The sequence below is a fragment of the Homalodisca vitripennis genome, chromosome 3 (genome assembly GCF_021130785.1).
Source record: "Homalodisca vitripennis isolate AUS2020 chromosome 3, UT_GWSS_2.1, whole genome shotgun sequence".
NCBI lineage: Eukaryota > Metazoa > Arthropoda > Insecta > Hemiptera > Cicadellidae > Homalodisca > Homalodisca vitripennis.
In genome coordinates, this window is record NC_060209.1 from 197935317 (window position 1) to 197962305 (window position 26989).

At 34.8% G+C, this 26989-nt stretch overlaps 1 protein-coding gene across 4 annotated transcripts in view; it reads right to left on the reverse strand.

Annotated features, from left to right (window-relative positions):
• LOC124358005 (la-related protein 1) overlaps positions 1–26989 on the reverse strand; it is a 124878-nt gene that overhangs the window by 20451 nt on the left and 77438 nt on the right. For 2 of the 4 annotated variants that reach the window (XM_046810216.1, XM_046810218.1), the window contains exons 4-10: positions 14718–14922; positions 11508–11609; positions 9879–10090; positions 8603–8724; positions 4650–4842; positions 3025–3454; positions 1207–1289 (exon numbers count right to left, since the gene is read on the reverse strand). In XM_046810216.1, coding sequence (XP_046666172.1) covers positions 1207–1289; positions 3025–3454; positions 4650–4842; positions 8603–8724; positions 9879–10090; positions 11508–11609; positions 14718–14922 — 1347 coding nt within the window. Of the gene's footprint in view, positions 1–1206; positions 1290–3024; positions 3455–4649; positions 4843–8602; positions 8725–9878; positions 10091–11507; positions 11610–14717; positions 14923–20014; positions 20187–26989 lie in introns of those variants that run through there. The other 2 variants (XM_046810219.1, XM_046810217.1) reach the window with 2 other exon arrangements.

Below are 26989 nucleotides of genomic sequence, written 5' to 3' on the forward strand. Positions count from 1 at the left end.
TAATTAAATTGAACTTATAAGTAAACTTTGCAAATCGAGTATTTATTACTACGACCTCAGAAGTCACCACCCCCTTGTGTTATCGTCACTCTGTACAATACTATCAACTGAACAAGTCATTTAGCTATTTGATTATAATTAACTTCAGTAAATCATGTACTGGAAATCAAAACACAACCAACCTCGGAGGTTAAGTGGTAGTGAGGACTTTTAAGTCCTAACTTTGCCTCTGTAAATAAAGGCATTTTTCATTTCATTTCATTTCACCTCAATAAATTGTTTTCTGCGAATAACAACAGTAGCAGACAGGTTTCTAACTGGGTCCATATATTTTTATTTAATACAAAAAGTAGAAATATGAACTATAACATCTTCTTAAATTAAAAGTAGTGAAATTCAACGGAATGGATTCATATAATTTTGGTATATACAGACGTGAGGTTGTATTCCCATATTTATAATAACTAAAACACGAATCTAACATATCGTAATCATGTCATAAAATGTTTTAACTACAAAACCTAATGAAATTAACATGTTCAATTTAACATGGCTCACCGATGACTCACAGTAAACTCGTAGTAGAGAACCCTACCAGATTTTATCAAACCTACCTATTTTGTAGAACAAAGCAAACTTTTTTCCTGATTTAACTGGAGATAGAAGAGACAAGAAGTATATTTTATAATTATTAGACTGGCGTGTGCTATTACTAATGTGTGGCTAATGCCGATTTGCTACAGCTATTTCCTCTGCACAGTAAGTTACCCGCTGTCATTGTCTGCTACGTTCTTACATCAACCTCCAAACCACAATATAGATGTAAGCTTGACATGTTTTGGAAGTTATATAAAGTTTATTTCTTACAATTAATTAAGTATATATATAAGTGTGCAGCATTAATTATATATTAATTAAGTGTGCAGCATGAGTCGCGCGACGTGGCTCATGAAAGTTAAAAGTAAACAGCGTACATGGTGGTGCTACCTAACCAAACAAAATCCGGTAGTTCAACCAATTTCACATAGAACACTCCAGCACTGATGTACACTGAAGTATCTCGACACTGGAGTTCATTATCTCCACAAGTGAACCATATCACACTGAAATTCATCTATGAGAATAACCACTCGTCGCATTATGAGAAAGAATTTAAATTTTATAACGGATCTGATTTCGTTTGACAAATCGTGACAGGTCACTCACCTCCTTCCACAGGTCCTCCTCGGTTGTAGTAGTACCATTGACAACCAACTCTGGTAGTGTGGCGGTTGTGGTGTCCTCTGGAACTGATAATAAAAACTTACCAAGTCTATATATAAAAAAAGAGGATGTTTGTACATTTGATATTGATAGACTCAGAAACTATTTGACCGATCATTATGAAAATTTGTATGTATACATATTTCATGGAGAAGGTTTATATGCTATGCCTATGAAGGTTTATATGCGATGTAACTCACCACCAGGCAGCACGGTAAAACATCAAAATTTTCAAAGCGCCTGCACACTATAAACTGCAATTACGAGACAGTTACGCATATTAAATAGCCAAACACTATTTGAAGGAGCTAAGTTATGATGTATATTTGTCTTTTCTGTATATATATATATATATATATATATATATATATATATATATATATATATAAATGTATTTGTATATATTTGTATATTTCTGGTTGAACTTAAAGCTTGAATGTTAGATCACTTTATTATAAAGTACATGTACTTGTAGCATGCATCATTTTATAATTTTGTTGTGATTCACAAGATACCTCAGCCTACACAAAAATTTAAAATAGTCCATAATTACATTTATAAAAAAGAGCAGTAATGACCATCATCATGAAGTAATTTTCATTATTTATTAAATGTTACTTGAATTATTGTGTGTTTGACTTGATTTTCATTAATTAACTTGATTTTTGTCATACCTTACATATTAGAACTGCCGAAACAGATGATTTTATTTTTGTTAGTATTACTTAAAACTAACAAAAATAAACCGAGGTCAAAAACCATCTGGGTTTCGAGTGGCCACAGGAGTAAGTGAAAGTACCTTTGTTTGCTTGTTTTGCTTTCAAGCATAAACTATTCAACCGATTGCGCTGAACTTTGTCTTGGACATTCTTAGGGTTCCTGGGATAAATATATAGACCTATTGTTATTTCGAAAATCCCTCGGACTAGCCCCACTGGTCTTTAAAGTAGGGACAAAATCCCACCTTGGTCTCTAAAGTTGTGAAATATTAATTAATCCTGCAACTGGCTTTTGTGATTATCGCCGCATTAACTATATTTTCAAATGGCACTAAGCAATTTTCAACGCATTAACTAGGTTATAATATGATCTCTCACAGCAAGTCAATTTTTACTTTGTTTAAACTACAAATGTTCAGTGACTTTGTGAACACTGAATTCATAAACCACTGTCTCACTCTGGTGTCACTTAACCCTCCATCAGGCGCTCACAGAGGTTTCCTCCAGGTTAGCGAATAATGGATATCATAGTCGTTTAAACTGTTTTTATTTGTTTAAATAATGCATACTGTTATTAATTACATTGTAATATATTCATTTTTAGAAATTAAATAAAAATGTTATTGTATTTAATGAAATAATACAATTCATGTCACAAATTTGATGATGGATTTCAATCGTAATACGTGTAACAGACACGTAATTAGTAAAAGTACTTCACTAGTGGTGGGATTTCCAATTGCAGCACAAATTTGAACTAGTGAGGTACAGACCACCCCATGGTGTTCTCTAGCCTCACCAACTCCTGAGCTACTCCCAAGTGTCTGTTACTTCCTAGACAACCCTTATATAAAGATTAAAACTACTCATTTAAAACAAGAAAAACGATATTGTATATCAGCTCAATGTAATATCTATAGTTCACTGTTAAGATTCTCTAATGATGTTTGTAAACATCATGAAAAACAATTACTAGCAAAAAAACAGATTTAGCGAAGGAGCATTGACCAAAGAGCAGAAAATGATAAAACTTGATAATTACCTTCAGCCTCTTGTCTCTTCTCTACGTCATTCGTCTCTGTCTTATCAACAGCCGTTATCTGTGTCTTGTCACTCAGTGCTTCCACTACTTTCTCATCTTCATTGGGCTCTGTGGACTCCTCAAATACTTCGGCACACTCGTCGATAGGCTCACCTCCACCGTTTGTGGCGGATTGTATTACTGGGACGAACTCCGGCACATCAGGATTGAGATTGTCAGCAGGACCGGCAGTGTAGGGAAGTGGTGGGGGTGGAACTATAGGGTGGGGAAACGGTCTGTGCAAGGGAGGAGGCATGGGTGCCAGAGGAGGAATCTGCAACAGAGGGGGTCCCAAGGGATGCATTGACAGGGGATGCTGGGGGGAGATGATCAGAGGGTTGCCCACCGTGTCAGGAATCGGCCACTTTGTTGGATCATTGACTGTCCTCACCTGCAACAACAGTTATGTATGTGTTAGGGCAGGCTAACTATACACAAATACTTAATAACAACTACAACTATACAAAGCTATTCTGATGACCCTTTAAGACAATATAAATTAACCATACAACTGACAGTAGCAGACTTACCATAGACATACATGCCTAGGACAATGTTGTTACAGGTAAATTGTAGGAAAAATGTTACTTATTGTAGGTTAATCAACCCATTGCAATTAAATCCTATGAAGGAGGGATGAATTATAATATATCATTATGGATGGAAAATGAAACCACTGTACTATCTATGAAGAGAATAAAAAAATGCTGGTTCAATATTTAGTCTAAAGGAAATAATTAAAATAATGGAGAGAGACAATTTGGCCGAACAAAATAAGTTATCGCAGATGGATTTCAGAAATCATTATGTCAGAAAGACCTTGAAGTTGTCAGGGCTTAACTGCAACTATTTGATAGCCTGAATTGATTTCAGCACCTTATTCATGTCCATGGTGAGAACTTGCACTCTGTGGAAGGAGGCTATAAAGTTAACAGGAAGATAGCCCTAAGTTCTAGTTTTACACTGACCTTGAAGTAGTCCTTGGCTCAGTTGCAACTCCATGATAGCCATGGTGAGAGGCCACACTCTATGGAAGGAGGCTATAAGGGTGACAAGAAGTTAAGGGTAAGGTGAACTGGAGCTAAATTCAACATTCACATCAAATCAGCCCTTCCCACCATAGCAGCATCAGTTCTAGTTTTACATTGAGCTTGAAGTTGACCAAACTCAACTGCAACTCCTTGCCAGCCTTAATTGTTTTCAGCACCTTATTGATGTCCATGGTGAGAGCCCGCTCTCTGGGGAAGGCTATAAGAGTGACAGTAAGGTACCTCTTATTAGTTTTACACCGATGTTGAAGTTGTCCGGACTCAACTGCAACTACTTGCTAGCCTGAATTGATTGCAGCACCTTATTGATTGTCCATAGTGAGAGCCACACTCTGTGGAAAAAGGCTATAAGAGTGACAGTAAGGTACCTCTTATAAGTTTTACACCGATGTTGAAGTTGTCCGGACTCAACTGCAACCCCTTGCTAGCCTGAATTGTTTGCAGCACCTTATTGATTGTCCATGGTGAGAGCCACACTCTGTGGAAAAAGGCTGTAAGAGTGACAGTAAGGTACCCTCTTATTAGTTTTACACTGACCTTGAAGTTGTCCGGACTCAACTGCAATTCCTTGCTAGCCTGAATTGCTTGCAGCACCTTATTGATGTCCATTGTGAGAGCCCGCACTCTGTGGAAGGAGGCTATAAGTGTGACAGGAAGATAACCCTCAGCATCCATTTTTCGTCTCAGAAATAGGTCCTTCATAAGATTCTCCTTGCAGAAGTAGTATTCTCTGCAAGTACAGACAGAAACCGTCACTCGTCTCTAGCGTACTACGTCATTTGTGAGTTAGTACTTTGTTGTCTTAATGTATATTGTATTTATCATGGGATTTTATTTTGAGTTTGAAACAAAATTACAGTTACGTTGTAGTTTCTATTGAAAATGCTTTATTCAAAAACCAACAATCTGATTGTAATTCAGAATAATGAGAATAAGTAGTGTTGCAGCAGACGTAGTTCATATCCCGGTATACTAGTTGGGTAGATTTACCCCATAGAACAGTGAGATCGTAGCAGATACTACTACTTCATATCCCACAATAAGAGTTGGACAGATTGTCCCAAAGAACTCAAAAGTCTCAACCTAATTCGTTTAGCCGATTAGCCTTATTTCTTTTCATAGTGAAAAATATACATAAAACACATGAAACCTTACTGGCTTACTCACTAATTCTATATCAACACACATATGTTGAAGGAAAATCAAATACCACCGCTCTCCACAGTTTAATGGAGGTGGTGGACACCTTCAAATAAAAAGAAGCCCTAGTCAGCGCCTTTATGGACACTGAAGGAGCTTATGATCAAGTAGCATATGAATCCAAGGAGGCAGTACTGGAAAGGTTTAATGTTCCCCCAGATGCTGTCAAGTGGATAGTAGCCCTCCTAAAAAGTCAACAAGTAAGTGAAAGGTTCTGAGATGTATAGGCCACAATCACAGCCCGGAAAGGGTGCCCTCAGAGAGGGGTACTGTCTCCCCTTTCGTGGGCAATGGTGGTTGATGATCTCTTGATAAAATCAGAAGAAGGGAGAATAAATCTACAATACTATGCTGATGACCTAGAGTTTATGGTTAGGGAAAGAAATAAACACGTTGGAACGGCCGTCTCACTTAAGATGGCCTATACTTTATAAGCAACTGGTGTCATGGGGTTGGTCTAAGGATTAACCAATCAAAAACACATATAACAACTTTCACCAGAAAACGGAAATTCCAGCTTGCACAACCGTTGTGAAAGTACTAGAATAACATTTTCCGATGTAGTCAAGTATCTAGGAGTAGTTTTAGACTAAAAGGCTAACATGGAATCCACATATCGAAAACATTTTATCCAAAACTACAAAGGCCCTTGAGGCCTGTAAAAAGACTCTTTCGATATAAATGGGGACTGAAACCCAAAATGATATGTTGGAAACATGAAGCCTTAATAAAACCACAAATGCTGCTCTAGTGTGGTGGCCGAAAGTAGAACAAAAACCAGATACCAAGAGGCTACAGAGTCTTCAAAGGTTAACTTGCGTAAGTATCATTGGGGCAATGAGCTCCTGTCTAACTTTGGCACTTGAAGCGGTTCTGGAATATCGAATCCTCAGGGACAGGAGGTGAAGATGACATCCATATTAAGTGCAATGAATCTTCCGAGTACGAGTAAATAGGCGACTAAGCCTACTTCCTCAGAAGGACACATGTAATAAAGCAGGAATTCCCTGAGGCTGAAATGATAGCCTACGTATCAGAGATTATGGTTAAGAAATACTACTTTGAAAACTATATCCTGCGAAATACGATCAAATATCTGGTTTTCGACATCAAGGAAAATTCCAGCAGCGAATATTCATACACAGATAAGTGAAGTGCACAACCCTAATGCGATAAGTGATAGCAAAGTGTGGAAGTGGGAGAGAGCTTTCAATGATGGACGGGAAAATGTCCATGATGACCTTAAATTATGTGACCAGATCTCCAGTGATCACAGGAGATTTGGTCAATGTCGTTGATGAAAAGATTTGTGAAGATCAGCGATTTACCATTTCATTATAACCACTGGAATTTCCAACCATAAGTAAATTTAAAAGTTCGCAAATTGCGCTCACCTTGGGATCCCAGACTGCTTATTGTGAAACACAAAAAGAGAAGAATGGTTTTTGCTTTTGAGTTTTTGGTCCGATATCATAAGGAAGGCAATAGCACTTTTAAAGAACATTGTCACAGGTGACGAGACATGGGTTTCTCACATAATCCCATAAACAAAACGTCAGTCAATGGAATGGCTAGAAACTCACCGGTTAGAGTCAAGGCCAAAGAAACAATCTCAACACGGAAGGATTATGGTGTCCGTGTTTTGGGATAGACATGGAATATTGTTAGTTAAGTTTAAGGAGCAAGGAAGAACAAGAAAAGCAGCCCCTTATTGCGATACTCTGACTAAAGTTCGATGTGCAAATTATTGACATCTGGAGTTCTATTATTACATGACAACACCAGACCCCACTATGCCATCTAAACCCAAAATATCATCAGATAATTTGATTGGGAACAGTTTGACCACCCGCTGTATAGCTTGTGCTTGGTGCTGAGCAACTTTCACTTGTTTCGCTACCTAAAGGAGTTTCTCTGCGGCAAGCGCCTCAACACTGATGACAAGGCGAAAGTAGCAGTTCATGATTAGTTATCCTCACTTCTATGACATCGGGATTCAAAAGCTTGTAGAAAGAACGTTATAATAAATGTTTAACCCTTTTAGGACCAACTAACGATATATTGTTAGTTTGTCTTTTAGGCTAAAAATACCAACTAACGATTTATCAGTAGTTTGGTTTTATGGGTATAAGAAAATAATTAATAACTTTGATTCAACCAAATTTTGACTCCACATTTATTGATAGTTTCTACATTCACAATCGTCTTTGAATTTAGTAAAATTTTAATCCACGGAGGAGTGGGAAATGATAAATTGCGCAGTTGGTAGTGCTAGCTCTCAGCCGCGACCAACACGCAATCGCCAGCGCCAGCTGACTGACGCGGCCTGCCGAGTTTGTTTACGTTTTGTTCATTGTGTTTAGACGATTATCGTACTTCAAAATGACTAAAAGACAAGATGAAGAGATCCAGAACTGCCTGTGTCAAATGTAATAAAGGCTTACATGGAGTGTGCCTCACCAAACATGTATGTTAGACTTGTCAGCAGTTCTGTAACATTTCTTCTGTGTGCAAAATAATTTATTTTTAGTTTTTTAGTATGAGTAAGTTTTAGAATAGTTCTCATGAACTTTCAAACTTAATAAGACCATGAAATAACTGAGTTAGAGACAAAATATTGTTTCATTACTGCTTAATTGGCCTGTTCTCTGTCGTTAAGTTATCTTTTTCTGCTTCTATCTATTTTCTAATTTTTACCATTATTATTATTTTTCCTCGTATCTCAGCCATTTATTGAAGAAAAGTATTGAAATAAGTTGCAATCTCCTAAGCAATAACTTGTAAATACATGTATCTATATGTGTGGACTGTTCTATTTTTTTTAGATTACACAAAATTCCTGTAAACAAAAAAAAAAAATTTTTTTTTCAAAAAACTTTTTTTATTTATAGGTGTTAGCAAACCTTTTTTTGATTTTACACAAAGTAAAACCTATTTTCTTATTGTTAGTCACTTCATGCAGAAAAAATTGTTGAAAAAAATTATTGAAATATCTCCACTACTTTAGAATATACAATTTTTTCCCCAAACCCTTACACTTTTTAAAAATACAAGGCGGTGTTTTAGGCATAGAAAATCTGAAAACGCGCGATCCTAAAAGGGTTAAACAAAAAATAGAAACTATGTTGAAAAAAGATGTTAGGAATCAAATAAAGTAAATTTTTATGAAAAATCTGTTATTTATTTTTATAAGAAATCGGAACATTTTCCGGATGACACTCGTATTTATATAGAACTTTTTATTTTTTCGTTCTATTTCTAGATAGCACCTAAAACACAAGCCAACTTACATCTGTTTGCGTATGTACTCCATGAGTGTGGGATCGTCCAGGTTGCGATAGCTGCTGCTGTCAAAATAGAAAGTGCCCATGAAAGGCATCATGAATCCATCTGGATTTCCAAATTTATTTATCTGTAACACAAATAAAATCCAAAATATTGTTACAGACATTCACAATAACATGCTCTATTGGTAGATGATGATGTATATTGAAATGTTTGTAATTACCTGTTGATTGGTTGTGCAAGTTAGGTACTTACAGACAATGTGCATGGTATTACTGTAGCTGCCTTACATTAAACAAAATGTTTCTTTACAGAATAGCACATGGTTGTCACAAGTAATGTAAGTTTTAAATAAAATGAACCATTAATTTACATAACTTAATAAATAAAAAGTTATTAATCAGAAGAAAATTGTTTATTTTTAATGTTGTGACATAAGGAATTTAAATAAGAATGTTACTAGTTCTATAATTTCAAAATTTATTTCATGTTGAAAATTTGGTTCAATTGAGTGCCATATTATTTTGTTTTAATTGTATATTGTTAATATATTTGTAAATGTATTTACTTTGATATAATGTTGTATAAGAATTTTTTGTTGTACTGACTTGGTATGACAACTTTACTGTAACCATGACTTTATAAATGATTTGTAAAAATCTTTACGCCAATAAAAAATTATTACAGGTGTCATTTTGCAAAATTTGCATACTATTTCTAATGATATATAACACAAAATTAACTTGGAATTGTTTATTTACAATAAGATTTAATAATTGGGTGATAATTTTTTAATTATGCATTTCCAACATGGACTAACTTCAAAACAACATTACTTTTGAACCGACCAGGATAATTTATTAGAGAAAATTTGAAGATTACATAAAAGGATTGGAGAATTAATTACATAAACATAACGAAACAAAAAGAGTACATTATAATTATGTAGGTATTAAAAATGTATAGTAAAACTTTATCATGTACCATTGATGAGTGTTAAACAGTTATAAAAATGTATTAATGAATTTGATATACTACTTAATAGATGCCAGTAACAAATTCAACGAAAGATATAAATAAGTATTAAGTGGAGTCAACATAAAAACAAATTATTATTAAAACTGAAACAGCTGAAAAGATCATTTATTTATAGTAATAATATTACTATTTATATTAATACATTACAATCACTACCTCCTAGTTTGGATAAAATTTTGTTGTAATTTTTGAAACCAAAATTTTGATATCAAAGAATATTTTGTTCATGACTCGGTGACCTACCGCTACCTGAGTGTACTCCGTGGGGTAGTCAGGATAGTCTGCGTCATGGCGACCTCGCCCGTAGCTCCGAAGGCCTCGTGAACCTGCACGACCACTGCGTGAGCCGCGTGCCCCTTGCCTGGGTACCCCACGTCCTCCACTTCCCCTGACACTCCACTCACGGTAGACACCTCCACTGCCGTTCACAACCGACTCACCCTCCCGTACATCACCTAAGCAAAACATTATACAAGTTATACTCTTCAATACAGCCTGATATACAGTTGTCTTATGTATTGTTTGTGTAGAGCACTGTGTAAAATACTCCATGTTTTAATGAAACAATTTAAGAGAGGACTTGTAGGACACTCAGGGACTGGGTTACAGAGTTGCAATGCGCATACTCCGTGCCCAATCAGCCGGCCCGCTTAGAAATTCCTCTGTTAGGGACAACATAATGGATGCTCTGTTTCCAACCCACCCTGAGCAGATTCCCTTCTTCACTGATGCTGAGCTGTTCCAGGTCGTAGGACAGATGCAGTACCATAAGACAACTCAAACTCTAAGATTCTCGGTAGAAGTGCTCAAGTTGGAAGCTCAGACCTGTTCACAGTTGGTGGTGAATATGTAGAACCGCTGCGTATCTTCTCATAAATAAAAGCAAGGGAGATTCCCTTTTACTCGGAGATGAGAGACTAGTCATGTCTGACACTTTTGGAGTATTGCTGGACTGCAATCTGTCATTTACTGATCATGTGAGATGCTTGCTACTGAGCTCTGGGTAGATTGAAAGGACTAAACCGATACATGTGTTGTGTGAGGTGGCTAACCTGCAGCTGGTGAATCCAATATTTGTTCATTGTTTTATTACTGTATTCCCGCCTGTGGCAATAGCATTCCCAAAGAAGACAGTGACCAAAATACAAAACATTCGAAATGCAGCTATGTGTTTTATTTACAATTTGAAAAAATATGAACATGTATCTATTATCCTGGGCTGCTCATCCTTTTAATGATGATGCTATGTAGAGTACTGATGTACATCTTGTGTTCTGGGATCAGGATAAGGAGTGCTCTACACACCAAGACAACATCCTTCACATTCCGAGGGTTCATCTTACACCTAACACCTGATCTCATCCTTTTAATGATGATGCTATGTAGAGTACTGATGTACAGCTTGTGTTCTGGGATCAGGATAAGGAGTGCTCTACACACCAAGACAACATCCTTCACATTCCGAGGGTTCATCTTACACCTAACACCTGATCTCATCCTTTAATGATGATGCTATGTAGAGTACTGATGTACAGCTTGTGTTCTGGGATCAGGATAAGGAGTGCTCTACACACCAAGACAACATCCTTCACAGGGTTCATCTTACACCTAACACCTGATCTCATCCCTTTAATGATGCTATTAGAGTACTGATGTACATCCAATGCTTACACACCAAGACAACATCCTTCACATTCCGAGGGTTCATCTTACACCTAACACCTGATCTCATCCCTTTAACATTTTTTTAAGATCCATTATTTTATTTGTAATTACTTAAAAATTAGTGGGGAAGTAATATTTTTACCATACAGTACATAATATACAATTTCTAAATGAAATTACAACATAAGTACACAATAAAACACTCACCATGATCTCCATTTCTGTCTCGTGTGTTTTTCGGCGATCTGTCTCGTTTATTTCTGCTTTTGGCCAAGTCTATCTCAAGTGGTACCCATTTGTGCCTGGCATCTGTAACAAATAATTATATTGTAAATCAGATGTTGAATCGTTGTGAAAATCATCATCACTTTAAGTTTATACAGTAATTATCCAATTGTTTCAATGGCAAATGAGAGGTAGTTGACAGGAAAATTAAATAAAACAATTATAGGAGAAAAATTTAACAACCACACCGTATTAATAAATTAGTCTATGAAATGCAAAAGTTATATAACTAAAAATACCAACAAAAATACATGTTTGTGTTATGATTAAAATTTCATAAAACATTTTAAATTTTAATTCACAACTAAATGTCTCTAGACGTAAAAATTGCCACTAGAATGTATCATTAATTACTGAAATTTACACTGGTCTTTAGTGTGGTTTCAAGATTTTCATAAGTTTTCCAGATTTACCAATAATTGTATTTAGATTTTCCAATAAAACCGCTTAGAAGAACACAGGTTTAGGCAACAAAAAGATGTTAGATTTATTGCTTACATCTGTAGATACATTTATGGTTCTTTAGACAAAGACTGGAGATTATTTCAATAGCATTTGTTTATGGCCCTTTGAACAATATTTAACATTGATTTTCTGTTAGTCCCAAAAGTGGGCCAGGAACCTCATATTCATATCTACTTATTATATAAATAAAAGTTACAATTTTCAATGCACTGTTTGTATAAAACAACTGAGGAATAAAACTTAATATATATAAATGTAATATGGAATAAGATTTACATTATGTTTTCTACAAATGTCCTACTATGCACAATGTTTTTAAATATCCATTAAACAAAGTTTAGTTAAGTGTAGTGTGGACCAACATAATGCTATTGAATGCCAAAAAAGTATACTAAATCAGAGAAATTTCCAAGTATGGAGTTATTAAGTGAAATTGAAAAAAAAATCGCTTATTCAACAAAGAAGTTGTGTAAGTGCAGATGTGATTTTTAACATTTTTGAGGACCACAGAATGTGTTATTTAAATAAATATGAAACATATCAAACCTCTTGTTCTGACTCTTTTCAAAGCCACAAACGGAAAAATACAAAAACTTTAAGAACAGTACCTTGGAATTTCCAGAGAACATTAATACTATTTTAGAAGTAACTAACAAAGCAATAAAAACCTTAACAATAAAAAAGATGAAAAGCATAACACTTTTGGAGGTTTTAAACAAAGAAACCGTTTTAGAAGATATCAACACTTCTTTAACTGACATTGGAGAATCTCCAATTAAACTACATGCAATGCCATCCCACAAGAAGTCTAGTTCTGCTGAATGGAAAGTAGAATATGTTTGTTCAACCTTAATTAAAAAAGTAAGTTAAGTTTTAGAAAAGGAATTTTCTTAAAATACTAAATTCATGGCGTTGGCAAAATGTTTTGGAAAAATTCATTGTTAGTGAGTATTCAGTTCATAAAACATGAGAACTACTTAAAGAGAAAGGTATCATTACTTAACCTTATAAAAAAAGGAAAACCATTAGACCAATAAACAGATACTTTGGTAAAACATTCTACCAAAATGAAGAATTTTCTTGAATTATGGCCAGGGAAAAAAAGAAAAAGTTAAAGTAACCAAAAATGTTTAAGAACAAAGAGACTATTGCTTTGTAACTTAAATGAACTTTATGCTGCCTTCTAGTTTGAATACACTGCTTCAAACATTGGAATTTCAAAATTTTGTTCACTGTGTCCTAAATGGTGTGTTCCAGTAGGCTCTCATTCAGTTTGCGTTTGAGCAATCATCAAAATGTAGTGTTGCTACTTAATGCTTGCAGCATTGAAGAAACATACAATGATTTAGTTTGCTCATAGAACAAATAGAGACTGTATGCTTCGACACTGCATTAAGTATGGCTCATCAAGTGAAATCCTTAAGAAACATTTGCTTGAAAAATTTGAAGAATGGAACCAAGAAGTTGAAATTACATATACTGCATGGGGTAGCTACTGATAGAACACAGCAAGTTTCAGTTACAGCTCCCTTTCATGAATTTATAGAACATCTTGTGAAAAGTCTTGTAAAACTTCAATATCAAAAATTATGTAAATAATATAGTTGCCTTGTTAGGAATAAATATTGATGCTAAACTTTCATGGAAATGTCACATTGATAGTGTTTGTAAACAATTGTTTAGAGTAATATTTTTACTAGCAAATTTAGGGAGTCATGTAACTACTAGTTATGTAAAAATGGCCTTTTACTATTTTTTTCAAAGTATTATAAGGTATGGTTTGGTGGTATGGGGAAATGGGATAGGCATACAGAAGATTTTTATCCTGCAGAAAAAGCAGTAAGAATATTAACTAGCTCTAAACCATTAACTCATTGTAGACCTCTTTTTTTAAAAACCAGTATTTTAACCATTGTCAATTTTTATATATTTACCTTCTCCTACGGCAAAGCTCTCGTGAAAGATTGGCATGGGAGGACTAGATCCGAAATTTGGACAAGTGCCCCAGTAAGGGGGGCACTTGTAGAGCTAAACACTTAATTGAAAATGTTTAGCTCTATTTACGCAAAAGGATGATATATCCTCCTTACTCCTTCAATTGAGTAATACAATTAGTAATAGGGATGTTGACAGGACACTGCCCTCTCAGGAAACACCTTATGAAGATGGGTCTAAGCCAGACAGATGAATGTAGACTCTGTGGCGAAGCAGAAAAGTCAGCAGAGCATATATGACTTAATTTTTCTTCCATATGCAAAACCAGGAGAAAATTCCTAGAGGCCTATTCCTCAGATCCAAAGATATTAGAGATCAAGATCCTTCAAATCTAATAGGCTTTTGCAAAAGCCTTAGATTTTGAGTGCCTAAATCCTACGTAAGGGAGAGGTGCAAAGGTCCTTTTAGAACTACGTGTGGAGAGACTTCTGTCTTTTTCTCTCCAACAAAAAAATTAAAAAGCACTATTGTTATTCATCCACCACTGTGTTAGAAATTAAAATTAGCTTGTTTCAAGCTTTCACAAAAAAATGTATAGAATAACTAATTGTTGAGTGTAAGAGATTTCACTTAGGAAACAACCATTCATGGTCTTTGGATGATGAAAAAGTATTATTGCTAGAGTCTAATAATTTATTAATATGCTACAAGCAGGGAGTTCATTGTACTCACTCTTCTTCCGTCTGTCGGCATCATGAACGTCCTGCCCATCATCTATCAGGGGGAGGTGGCCGTTGTGGTGGGGGGTCTGGGCCAGGGCAGGTGCAATGGTCACCGTTACCTGCCGCACCTCCCTCTCCTTGTTCTCCCGGGCCGCCGTCGCCGGAGCTGCAGTCACTGGCCCAATCGTCCCAGGATTAACAGTCCCCGACTTCTTCTGCAACAACCGACATCTGTTCTTATTGAGGTCTCGTAGAACACCTGATCACCGTTACCTGCCGCACCTCCCTCTCCTTGTTCTCCCGGGTCACTGGAGTTGCAGTCACTCACCCAATCGTCTCAGGGTTCAAAGTTCGAAGCTTATTCTGCAACAACGACATCTGTATCTCGCTGAAGTCTCATAGAATACCTACTGCGACGAATCAGTATTTGTTGTACCCAGTGTACACTGAACATAATATTTTTATGACCTCGTAGCCTCATATGTTTATTGACCCTAGTCATGATTCCCTTTCCAGTCTAAGTAGCCGAGATTCACTTGCATTGCATTAGTACACAAACTCAAAAACTGGTTTTCTTAAAAAAATTTATTTTTAGCTGTACCAGTTTTGGTTGGAATTTACATAAATTGGAAGGGATTAAAGACTAAATATATCAAACAGTAACTTTTTTTTTCAGTTATATTTTTTTAGGGTAACACTTAAAAGCAAATTGTTAGTTACAACAATAATAATTAATTGATTATCGATAAATAAATAATAATTAATTGACTATCAGTTAAACAGAGTCGTAAGTTTTTCTGAAATTGGTTTAACTTTTATTTACATGTCTAACATTTGGGTTTAAGTTGTCTATCTAAAAAAATTGAAAAAAATATTGTTTGGAATAATTTATTTACCCTATTTTAATGCATTCCCAACCCTACCTAAACTAGTGTGGCTGAAGATCAATTTCTTTCTTGAAGGAAATTCCTTCATATCTCAATTTGAATAATTATTTTATAACAAAAGTTTGTATTTAGCTTTAATACTAATTAGATTTGGCTTTAGAGAGGATGAATTTTTTTGCAGAAGTCATGAAATTAGTTAGTTCAACCTTTTACGGTTTTCAACTGCTCCTGTACTAAATGTGATATAAACAAGACCTGACTGTGATTCTTATAAAATTTTGTTATAGACACTTGATTGTTACAGAGTTTCAGGGAATATGTTTATATTAATGAATAGGTAGAGGCTGTAAGGGGAAAATATTCATTGAAAATTAATATTTCACTTTTAAGACAAAATAAAATTACATTTACTATTACAATAACTCAAAATTAAACAGTAAATGTAATATGTATATTGAATATGGACTCGATGGATCCAAAAATTAATAACTTAGTAAAATAAAATAAAAGGTTCTCCATTTGGTTTAAGTTTTTCAAGTACATGTTCTTACTTTAAATTCATTTATTTACATTTAGTTGCGTGAGATGAAGAAATTAAAAGCAAACTTTAATATGAATGTTAAGAACTACTATCTATATTTACTATCTTCTTCAAATAGCAAAAACTTGGGTAAGAGCAATTCATATGCAATCCGATAAGAAAGAATAACAATAAAACCTTGAATTATTTAGGAAAAAAGTTGTATTTGAACATGTTATACTGTACGTAATATTTGCAAAGTCAATGTATGATAACAGTATTTATTTACAGATTCACTGTGTAACTAGGTAGATATGATAAATGTGGCTGTCCGACATTGCCTGATATAGTCATTCGCTTGAACTTCAATGAGAAGAACCTCATTGAGAAATGCAGTATAGTTCAAGTTTATGCACGATTGCCAATGCTGACCAGTTCATAGTCACAGATGCTCTCTTTAACTAGACAGATATTATAAATATGGGAACTCAACATTGCATGTTTGTCTCTTTCTTGAACTTCAAAGAGAAAGGCCTCCTTTAGAAATGCAGTATAGTTCAAGTTTATGTACAACTACAAATTCCGACCAGTTCATAGTTACAGATAATCTGTTTAACTAGACAGATATTATGCTTCTAAAAATTTTATCCTAATGTAGTTTTTAAACTCAAAAGAATAAACGTCCTTGACAATTGAAGTATTATTCCAGTTTATTCACACTCTTACTTGGTTCCCTTAGGAAAGTGTGAAATATTAAATAATTTCTTTATTTTAGCTTGTTTAAATGTGTCAAGAAGTTTATTGGGCTATTCCAGAAAAATTATTGACAAGTTTGATTATTGATAATTCTGGAAATTAATATTTAACTTTTTTATTATTGTGAATTTTTACGATACAAAAATATTTTTGTACAATAGGCCTTTCTTTATATGCCCAAAATTTAACCACTAATTAATAGTTTTATGGAAAACCAATGTAAGATAAATACACAAAAGACAGGAAACTAATTATTTTTCGAACATTCTATTCTGAGAATGTTCTTTTTTTTAACGTTTTTGAAACTTTTGCCAATTAATTATTTTAGAATTAGCCTATACACACAACTTGTCCGATTACAGTGGTGTTTTTGCTCTAGTAGGCGGTATCAGTGAAAATGCAAACGTGTAGTTCACTATAGACCAAAATATCACTGGACTGACATAACTGTGGGATTCCCATGATATTAACGGCTTTTAAAATGTAAACATGATTGGAGTATTGTCACCTGACCGCTTTGACTGGCAGAGGCTGAACTGAGCTAGCATCTAACTTTCCCAAGGTGATGTGACTGAGGTAATACCTTTAAAAGCTGCCTTTGATAACAGTTGACCATACTAATCTAATGAGAATGTGTGGCAACTTAATGTACAATTAATTAATGCTCTTCAACAAGCTAAAGATTGGTATTCAGCCAACAACCTTATTATAAATGAAAATAAGACTCAAAACATAATTTTTACATGCAATAATAGTTTAGAGTTAGACGATAACTACATTAAACCTGTTAAGCTCTTGGGGATTGTACTTGACAGTAAACTTAGCTGAAGGCCACATGTAGAAGGTGTCTGTAAAAAACTTTCTAGAGTAATCTTTCTCTTACTTAAACTTAAGTACTGTGTTAATTTAAAAGTATTGTTAATGACCTACTTTGGACTGTTCCATATACTCCTTTGTTATGGAACTCGTCTATGGGGCAACTTTAGTGCCTCCAAAAAAGTGTTTATGTGGCAAAAAAGGCAATCAGGTTAATGGCAGATCTTTCTAATCAAGAGTCCTGCAGACAGTCTTTTTGTAATTTTAAAATGATGACTCTTGCTTGTATTTACCTGTATCAGAATTTAATGTTTGTTAGAGAAAATATCAACACCTTTATCTCCCATGAGCTTATACATGATTACAACACTAGGTTTCGATACAATCTTTTAGCTCCTCAAATAAGACTAACTCGGACTTATAATAGTTACAATTCCTAACAAACTAGATTATTCAACAGAATACCATTACCTATAAGAGAACTACCAATAAATAAGTTTAAACTAAGGATTTAAACTTGGCTTAAGACAAAAGGTTTTTACTCTGTTGACGAGTACATGAAGTGCAAAATGTTTGATCTGTTACAAAATACATCTGGTTAATGTACAACTGTTATATAAATATATAACTAATTAGGCATATAAATTAGTTTTTATGTCATATGTTTTTTCATGACAAAGCCTATTGTAACTGAAAATGTTATTTATTGGCCAAGTAAAGATCTTGAATCTACTCATCAGATACGGCTCTAAACAATTTTTAATTTTTCATATTAGGCAGATGTATGTCAGAAAACTGATCACTAACCTCTTCAAAAATTTTATGGAACCCTTTTTACCAGTAAAATAAACCGTATGTTGAGTACAAGGTCAGAAAAAGAGATTTTTTCTTGGTAGGAGTATGCCAAACAACTACAAGCCATTCAGCCTTTGCTAAGGTTGCATGCAATGTTCAATTCTATAGCTCATCTCATTCTCGAGACGTCCTGCAGACAAAAGGAAATTGTGTCAGTTTATTTCCAGGGGTGGACAAGCAACATCATAGAATTAATCCTTGTCTATATAGAAATAAATTATCACATAAGATTTAACGGTCTGTAGATTAAATCTTTCTATGGATATATTGTCACATTATACATTTATATTTCTGTTCATTAAAGTTGGGGTTTCATAGCACTATTAAATAATAAGCGTCCACACACTCTTTTCTCCATGCTACACGCCGAGGATCCAACTGATTATGTTGTCTGTATTGGGGTAGTAGGTTACTGTGTTAATATGACAAAAGGTTATATTCCCGTTGCCATCATGGTTACCATAATTTCAATTTTAAAATGTTTACTAACGCTCAGGCCAAATCCCATGGAGTGACATGCACCATCATCGAACTCAAGTGACCATGGAGGTCATCAGGTCATTTCGTCATTTCGTTTTCGAAATGTAGTGTGGACAGACAGTCAGATAGAAATGGAATTTTTTCAGCAACTGCAGTGAGAGGTTTCGCTTAAGCAACCAAATGTTATTATTATTACTGGTGAGTTTAAATGCAACTAACAATTTCATGTTCCTCTTGTTTTAATAGTCTAATTCTCCACTTTCATTACATTGTTTTAGAGAAAGAGTGTGTCCATGTGCATTTGTGAATGAAAATGGAAGGTACACAACTGCTGTAGATAAAAATATTATCTCATATTTTATCAATCTATTATTAGACATATTTCAGGACCTTCCTAGCACTGTGGTAATAACTGATAGTATGTTTGTCTTACCATTATATTCTTCAATTCTTACTGTTTTATTTTATTGTTTTGATTAGCAGATGTTTTATAAACGCATGTATCACTATAGTTATAATTAATTAATGACTTCCCAAACACAAACAATACTTATTTGTGAAGATATTTCATTATCTTTTTAATAGCCTAAGAAGTTATAGTCATTAACTATTTATGTAATAGCTGCTATCAATGTTGCATAATGTTGTTTTGGTAATATTTGAGAAATTATCACATTTTTCATGTTTAAAAGTCTTTAAAGTAAAGTTTTAAATTTTTTCTATTACAATACAATTAACATCTTTTTTATGGTAGTAACTCATTGATAATATTGTTTTAACATACATAAAGATACATACACGTATTCAATGTATGTAATTTAGCAATTTATTCTAAAAGATAACACATAAAATATTTAATAAACAGTATGCTAACTTACAAAGATTCATTATAGAGTTAAAAATTAAAACAATTATGTATACATCATATTTAATTTCACCATATGTGTACATACTAACATAAAAATTATAAACTTATGGAAGAACACTACTCACCATTGCGTCAGGAAAAAGCACATAAACACATAACACCAAAAGTAAACTGACAATATGTTGAAAACTACGAGCACAGTTCTCTGTGATGTGTCAGACAACAAGACACATCTGTGTATCAGTGTATCAGTGTGTGTGTGTGTCTGTGTGTGCGCACAATGAACACTGAACATGGTCTCTTGCTTGCTTATCACTAGCAGTCTACAATATCATATCTTCACCTTCAGTTATTTAGCCACTTTTTATCAAGTCACTTGTATACATTAAAACAATTCTACTGAACATGTTCACTTGCCTGCTAATCACTAGCAGCCTAAATTATTGTATATACATGTTCGTGTTATTTAACAACTTTTTTGCAATCAATTAGTACACATTGAAATACATTTACTGAACATGCTCTCTTGTCTGCTAATCACTAGCAGCCAACAGTATTCACATTATTAGTCCACTTTTTTAATCAACTAGTACACATTGAAATACATTTACTGAACACGCTCCCTTGTCTGCTAATCACTAGCAGCTAACAATATTCACATTATTAATCCACTTTTTTCAATCAACTAGTACACATTTGAAATACATTTACTGAACACGCTCCCTTGTCTGCTAATCACTAGCAGCCAACAATATTCACATTATTAATCCACTTTTTTCAATCAACTAGTACACATTGAAATGCATTTACTGAACACGCTCCCTTGTCTGCTAATCACTAGCAGCTAACAATATTCACATTATTAATCCACTTTTTTTCAATCAACTAGCACACATTGAAATACATTTACTGAACACGCTCTCTTGTCTGCTAATCACTAGCAGCCAACAATATTCACATTATTAATCCACTTTTTTTCAATCAACTAACACACATTGAAATACATTTACTGAACACGCTCCCTTGTCTGCTAATCACTAGCAGCCAACAATATTCACATTATTTATCCACTTTTTTCAATCAACTAGTACACATGAAAATGCATTTACTGAACACGCTCCCTTGTCTGCTAATCACTAGCAGCCAACAATATTCACATTATTTATCCACTTTTTTCAATCAATTAGTACACATTGAATTGCATTTACTGAACACGCTCCCTTGTCTGCTAATCACTAGCAGCCAACAATATTCACATTATTTATCCACTTTTTTCAATCAATTAGTACACATTGAATTGCATTTACTGAACACGCTCCCTTGTCTGCTAATCACTAGCAGCCAACAATATTCACATTATTTATCCACTTTTTTCAATCAATTAGTACACATTGAAATGCATTTACTGAACACGCTCCCTTGTCTGCTAATCACTAGCAGCCAACAATATTCACATTATTTATCCACTTTTTTCAATCAATTAGTACACATTGAAATACATTTACTGAACACGCTCCCTTGTCTGCTAATCACTAGCAGCAACCAACAGTATTCGCATTATTAGTCCACCTTTTGCAATCAACTAGTACACATTGAAATGCATTTACTGAACACGCTCCCTTGTCTGCTAATCACTAGCAGCCAACAATATTCACATTATTTATCCACTTTTTTCAATTCAACTAGTACACATTAAAATGCATTTACTGAACATGCAGCCATGCCTGCTAATCACTAGCAGCCTACAATAAGTATAACAAAAAAACCGGATTATTACTGTTGTAGCCACAAAATGAATGAGCAAGGCTGAATATCATACGGCTGAAACCCTCCGCTCACTGTGCGAGTTTTTTCTCGCTCCCACACTCATTCCGCCTGCAGTGCTAGTTATGAGGCATTAATATTTTGCGTCTGTGTAGGTAAAATGTCCAGTAACCAGAAAGAACAGCAAATAAACATCAAATTTAATTTCAAACTCTTAAAATGTGCAAGTGTTAACATTTTAAATGTTACAACAAGTGTACGGTGATGATTGTTTACCAAGACACAACTGTTTGAGTAGTGTAAACAATTTAAAAGATGGTGAGAAGATATAAGTGACAACATACGCATTGACAGACCATCATTAGCTAAAATTATGAATACAAAGAAATTAATATATAATCTTGTTCGACAAGATCTCTGTTTAACCATCAGAGCAATGTCTTAGTTAATAAGACTTGACAAAGTGTGTTACAAGAATAAATATTTTTAAAAAGTAATTATTATTAACAGTCTGAAACAGTAACACACGTTTATAGAGTACACCTACAAACTCATGTTGAAAATATCCAAATTTTGAATAGTCAAAGAGGTTAATTTAAATCTCTTAATTATGAAAAACATAGGTAAATATTGGCGAAGTCCAATCATGTTATAAATAATAAATTAATGTTCCTTCCAAAATCTATGAACTTATAATAGAAACTAACAGAGAAATTAAATGTATATCAATAGCTAAAATTATCACATATTTAGTTTTATAAATTATCACAACTATGGGGTATGTTCAATAAGTATTAGAACTCGTAAAAAAAAAAAAAAAAAATCAAAATTTATCGCCAGTATCATTACAATTACTTAATATCTTCAAAATACAGCTATCCTGCATTGATACGCTTAGTTTGACATGTCTGACACTCGTCAAAAGCCGAAGTCGGTTTCCGAAATACTGTTGAGAACCTTTGTCGTCGCATCATGAACCGCCTCGATGGAGTCAAATCGATGTCCTTTGGGCTCCCCTTTCATTCGCGGAAACAAGAAAAAGTCTGTTGGTCCCAGGTCTGGGCTGTAGGGGGGATGAGGCAAAGTTGCTACGCCGAATTTCACCAGCAGCTGCTGAATTTTCGAATGCATAGTGGCACGGAGTATTGTCATGCTGAAGTTTTCAATTCTTCGCAATGGCTGGTCACACACGCTTTATCGTACTTACACGTAAAATGCAGCATTTAGTCATTCCAGAAGGCACAAACTTCTTGTGAACAATGCCATGTCAAATGATAAAGCAATCAGCATGGTTTTGATTTTTGATTGTTTTTCGGTTGCGAAGACCCCTGCATGTGCCATTCTGAACTTTGACATTTTGTTTCCTAGTCGTTGTAGAGAAAATTTCATCTTCCTGGATGCAGTCCAAAATTTCTTGCAAAATTTCTCTCTGTGACAGTTTTTGTTCCTTGTTCAAGACTTTCAGCACCAGCATCACACACACTTTCCTCATCGCAAGATCCTCTGTTACAATGGTATGGGCGGTTTTGAATGAATGGCTGGCCTCTTCAATAATAAGGGCGATGGTTAAACGCCTGTCAGAGATTAAAACTGTTTTCACCTTGGCCATCTGAGCATCGGTTCAAGTAGTCCTCAGGCGTCCGACGTAGTGATCATCTTCAACGAGCTCTCAGCCTTCCTTTGTTGTGCCACTCAAAAACTCTTGTGCGACTTAAGGCATCAACCCCATAAGCCTGTTTAATGAGTTCAAGGGTCTCGGACGCGGATTTCCTGAGTTAAAAGCAAAATTTCACAGCTTAGTGTTGCTCGATGATCTGCTCCATGCTAGCGTGATGACACCATAAAAATCACACTTCATAAAAATTCACCTCAGGCATGCTCTCAGGCAACTGAATTAAACTGTACCTGGGTGGTGGGGGACCCCTCTACTAAGATCGACCTGTCGATACTAATTGAACAGACTTGTATGTTAGTAGTCAGGTGATGACTGGAGGGATGTGTCTTGTAAGTCTCATCGTTTTTTCCTTTGTTATTCACTCTGTTTGCTATTGTGCAAATTCTTTTCTAGACATTGCTTTTCCTGATTGGTTAGATTTGGTTATGTAGTCATTTACAGAAATAGTTGTTTAACTCATTTGCAGTACTAGTTAGTGATGTTTTTTTTTGCATCTTCTATGTAAAATTAGTGTCATGAGTGCACTATAAAATATGCCTGTTATTATTTTGTCAGAATGGACAGAAAATACATGTTCTATTCTTTTATTTTGTAATGCAAATGTAAATTTGTTTGTGCACTTCTAAAATAAAGGCTATTACTCTAGAATAATAAGGTTATGTGAGTTTGTAATAATTTTAGCTCTCAAGCATTAGTGATCAGCCTTTTGGGATTTTATATTTTACTGATCGTTACTATCTTGAGGGATGTTTTCGTTTGTCTCCAAGTACTGGTTTTCTCGTAGTATCTCCATGTGCAGTATGCTGGTACTGTCATTAGTTCCCATTGCCTAGCAAAGCTATAATATTACGGCAGAAACAAGATGGTGGCAATAAAAGAAAAGAAAGGCCTTTTTTTATTGGTTCATTCTAGTTTCAAAACTTTTCTTTTTTTGCTACCATCTTGTTTCTGTTATGACGATCCTCATTTACTATTGGCCTCTGGTCAGTTCTCTGAGGTTAGTCTGTCAGTGCAAACCTAATATGACTTGTATTTTTTAATTCAGTTTTAATAATTATTGTTTTGTTTTTTAAATAAGTTTTGCAAGTTTTGTAGATAGCATTCATGATTATGCGTGTCACAACAATTTGGTATGATTTGTGTATTTAATATAGATTATAACTATGTGTTAGATTTATCAGAATTAATTATCCACCAGACAGAGAGATCAGATTGCTGGTTTCAAAACGTAGTGTTACTGATTACTTGTACCACTGAACAACTAAAAATGTCCTCGAAAAACATCCTATGTTCCTATGTTTTCAGTGTGAATAAATATGGAACACACGGTATACTATAATTAGTGAGTTGTCATAGTTAATTCCTCTCTTTGTGACGGATGTCTTTAACCTACTATTCTGACTGTCCACATGTCTGTACATGCAACATGCCACACAGAAGGTAATACCAATATATACTATAACTAGTGAGTTGTCATAGTTAATTCCTCTCTTTGTGACGGATGTCTTTAACCTACTATTCTGACTGTCCACATGTCTGTACATGCAACATGCCACACAGAAGGTAATACCAATATATACTATAACTAGTGAGTTGTCATAGTTAATTCCTCTCTTTGTGACGGATGTCTTTAACCTACTATTCTGACTGTCCACATGTCTGTACATGCAACATGCCGCACAGAAGGTAATACCAATATATACTATAACTAGTGAGTTGTCATAGTTAATTCCTCTCTTTGTGACGGATGTCTTTAACCTACTATTCTGACTGTCCACATGTCTGTACATGCAACATGCCGCATGGAAGGTATTACCAATATATACTATAACTAGTGAGTTGTCATAGTTAATTCCTCTCTTTGTGACGGATGTCTTTAACCTACTATTCTGACTGTCCACATGTCTGTACATGCATCATGCCGCACAGAAGGTAATACCAATATATACTATAACTAGTGAGTTGTCATAGTTAATTCCTCTCTTTGTGACGGATGTCTTTAACCTACTATTCTGACTGTCCACATGTCTGTACATGCAACATGCCGCATGGAAGGTATTACCAATATATACTATAACTAGTGAGTTGTCATAGTTAATTCCTCTCTTTGTGACGGATGTCTTTAACCTACTATTCTGACTGTCCACATGTCTGTACATGCATCATGCCACAGAAGGTAATACCAATATATACTATAACTAGTGAGTTGTCATAGTTAATTCCTCTCTTTGTGACGGATGTCTTTAACCTACTATTCTGACTGTCCACATGTCTGTACATGCAACATGCCGCACAGAAGGTATTACCAATATATACTATAACTAGTGAGTTGTCATAGTTAATTCCTCTCTTTGTGACGGATGTCTTTAACCTACTATTCTGACTGTCCACATGTCTGTACATGCATCATGCCGCACAGAAGGTAATACCAATATATACTATAACTAGTGAGTTGTCATAGTTAATTCCTCTCTTTGTGACGGATGTCTTTAACCTACTATTCTGACTGTCCACATGTCTGTACATGCAACATGCCGCGCAGAAGGTAATACCAATATATACTATAACTAGTGAGTTGTCATAGTTAATTCCTCTCTTTGTGACGGATGTCTTTAACCTACTATTCTGACTGTCCACATGTCTGTACATGCAACATGCCGCACAGAAGGTAATACCAATATATACTATAACTAGTGAGTTGTCATAGTTAATTCCTCTCTTTGTGACGGATGTCTTTAACCTACTATTCTGACTGTCCACATGTCTGTACATGCAACATGCCGCACAGAAGGTAATACCAATATATACTATAACTAGTGAGTTGTCATAGTTAATTCCTCTCTTTGTGACGGATGTCTTTAACCTACTATTCTGACTGTCCACATGTCTGTACATGCAACATGCCGCACAGAAGGTAATATCAATATATACTATAACTAGTGAGTTGTCATAGTTAATTCCTCTCTTTGTGACGGATGTCTTTAACCTACTATTCTGACTGTCCACATGTCTGTACATGCATCATGCCGCACAGAAGGTAATACCAATATAAACTATAACTAGTGAGTTGTCATAGTTAATTCCTCTCTTTGTGACGGATGTCTTTAACCTACTATTCTGACTGTCCACATGTCTGTACATGCATCATGCCGCACAGAAGGTAATACCAATATAAACTATAACTAGTGAGTTGTCATAGTTAATTCCTCTCTTTGTGACGGATGTCTTTTACCTACTATTCTGACTGTCCACATGTCTGTACATGCATCATGCCGCATGGAAGGTAATACCAATATATACTATAACTAGTGAGTTGTCATAGTTAATTCCTCTCTTTGTGACGGATGTCTTTTAACCTACTATTCTGACTGTCCACATGTCTGTACATGCATCATGCCGTACAGAAGGTAATACCAATATATATACTATAACTAGTGAGTTGTCATAGTTAATTCCTCTCTTTGTGACGGATGTCTTTATCCTACTATTCTGACTGTCCACATGTCTGTACATGCATCATGCTGCATGGAAGGTAATTACCAATATAAACTATAACTAGTGAGTTGTCATAGTTAATTCCTCTCTTTGTGACGGATGTCTTTATCCTACTATTCTGACTGTCCACATGTCTGTACATGCATCATGCCGCACAGAAGGTAAT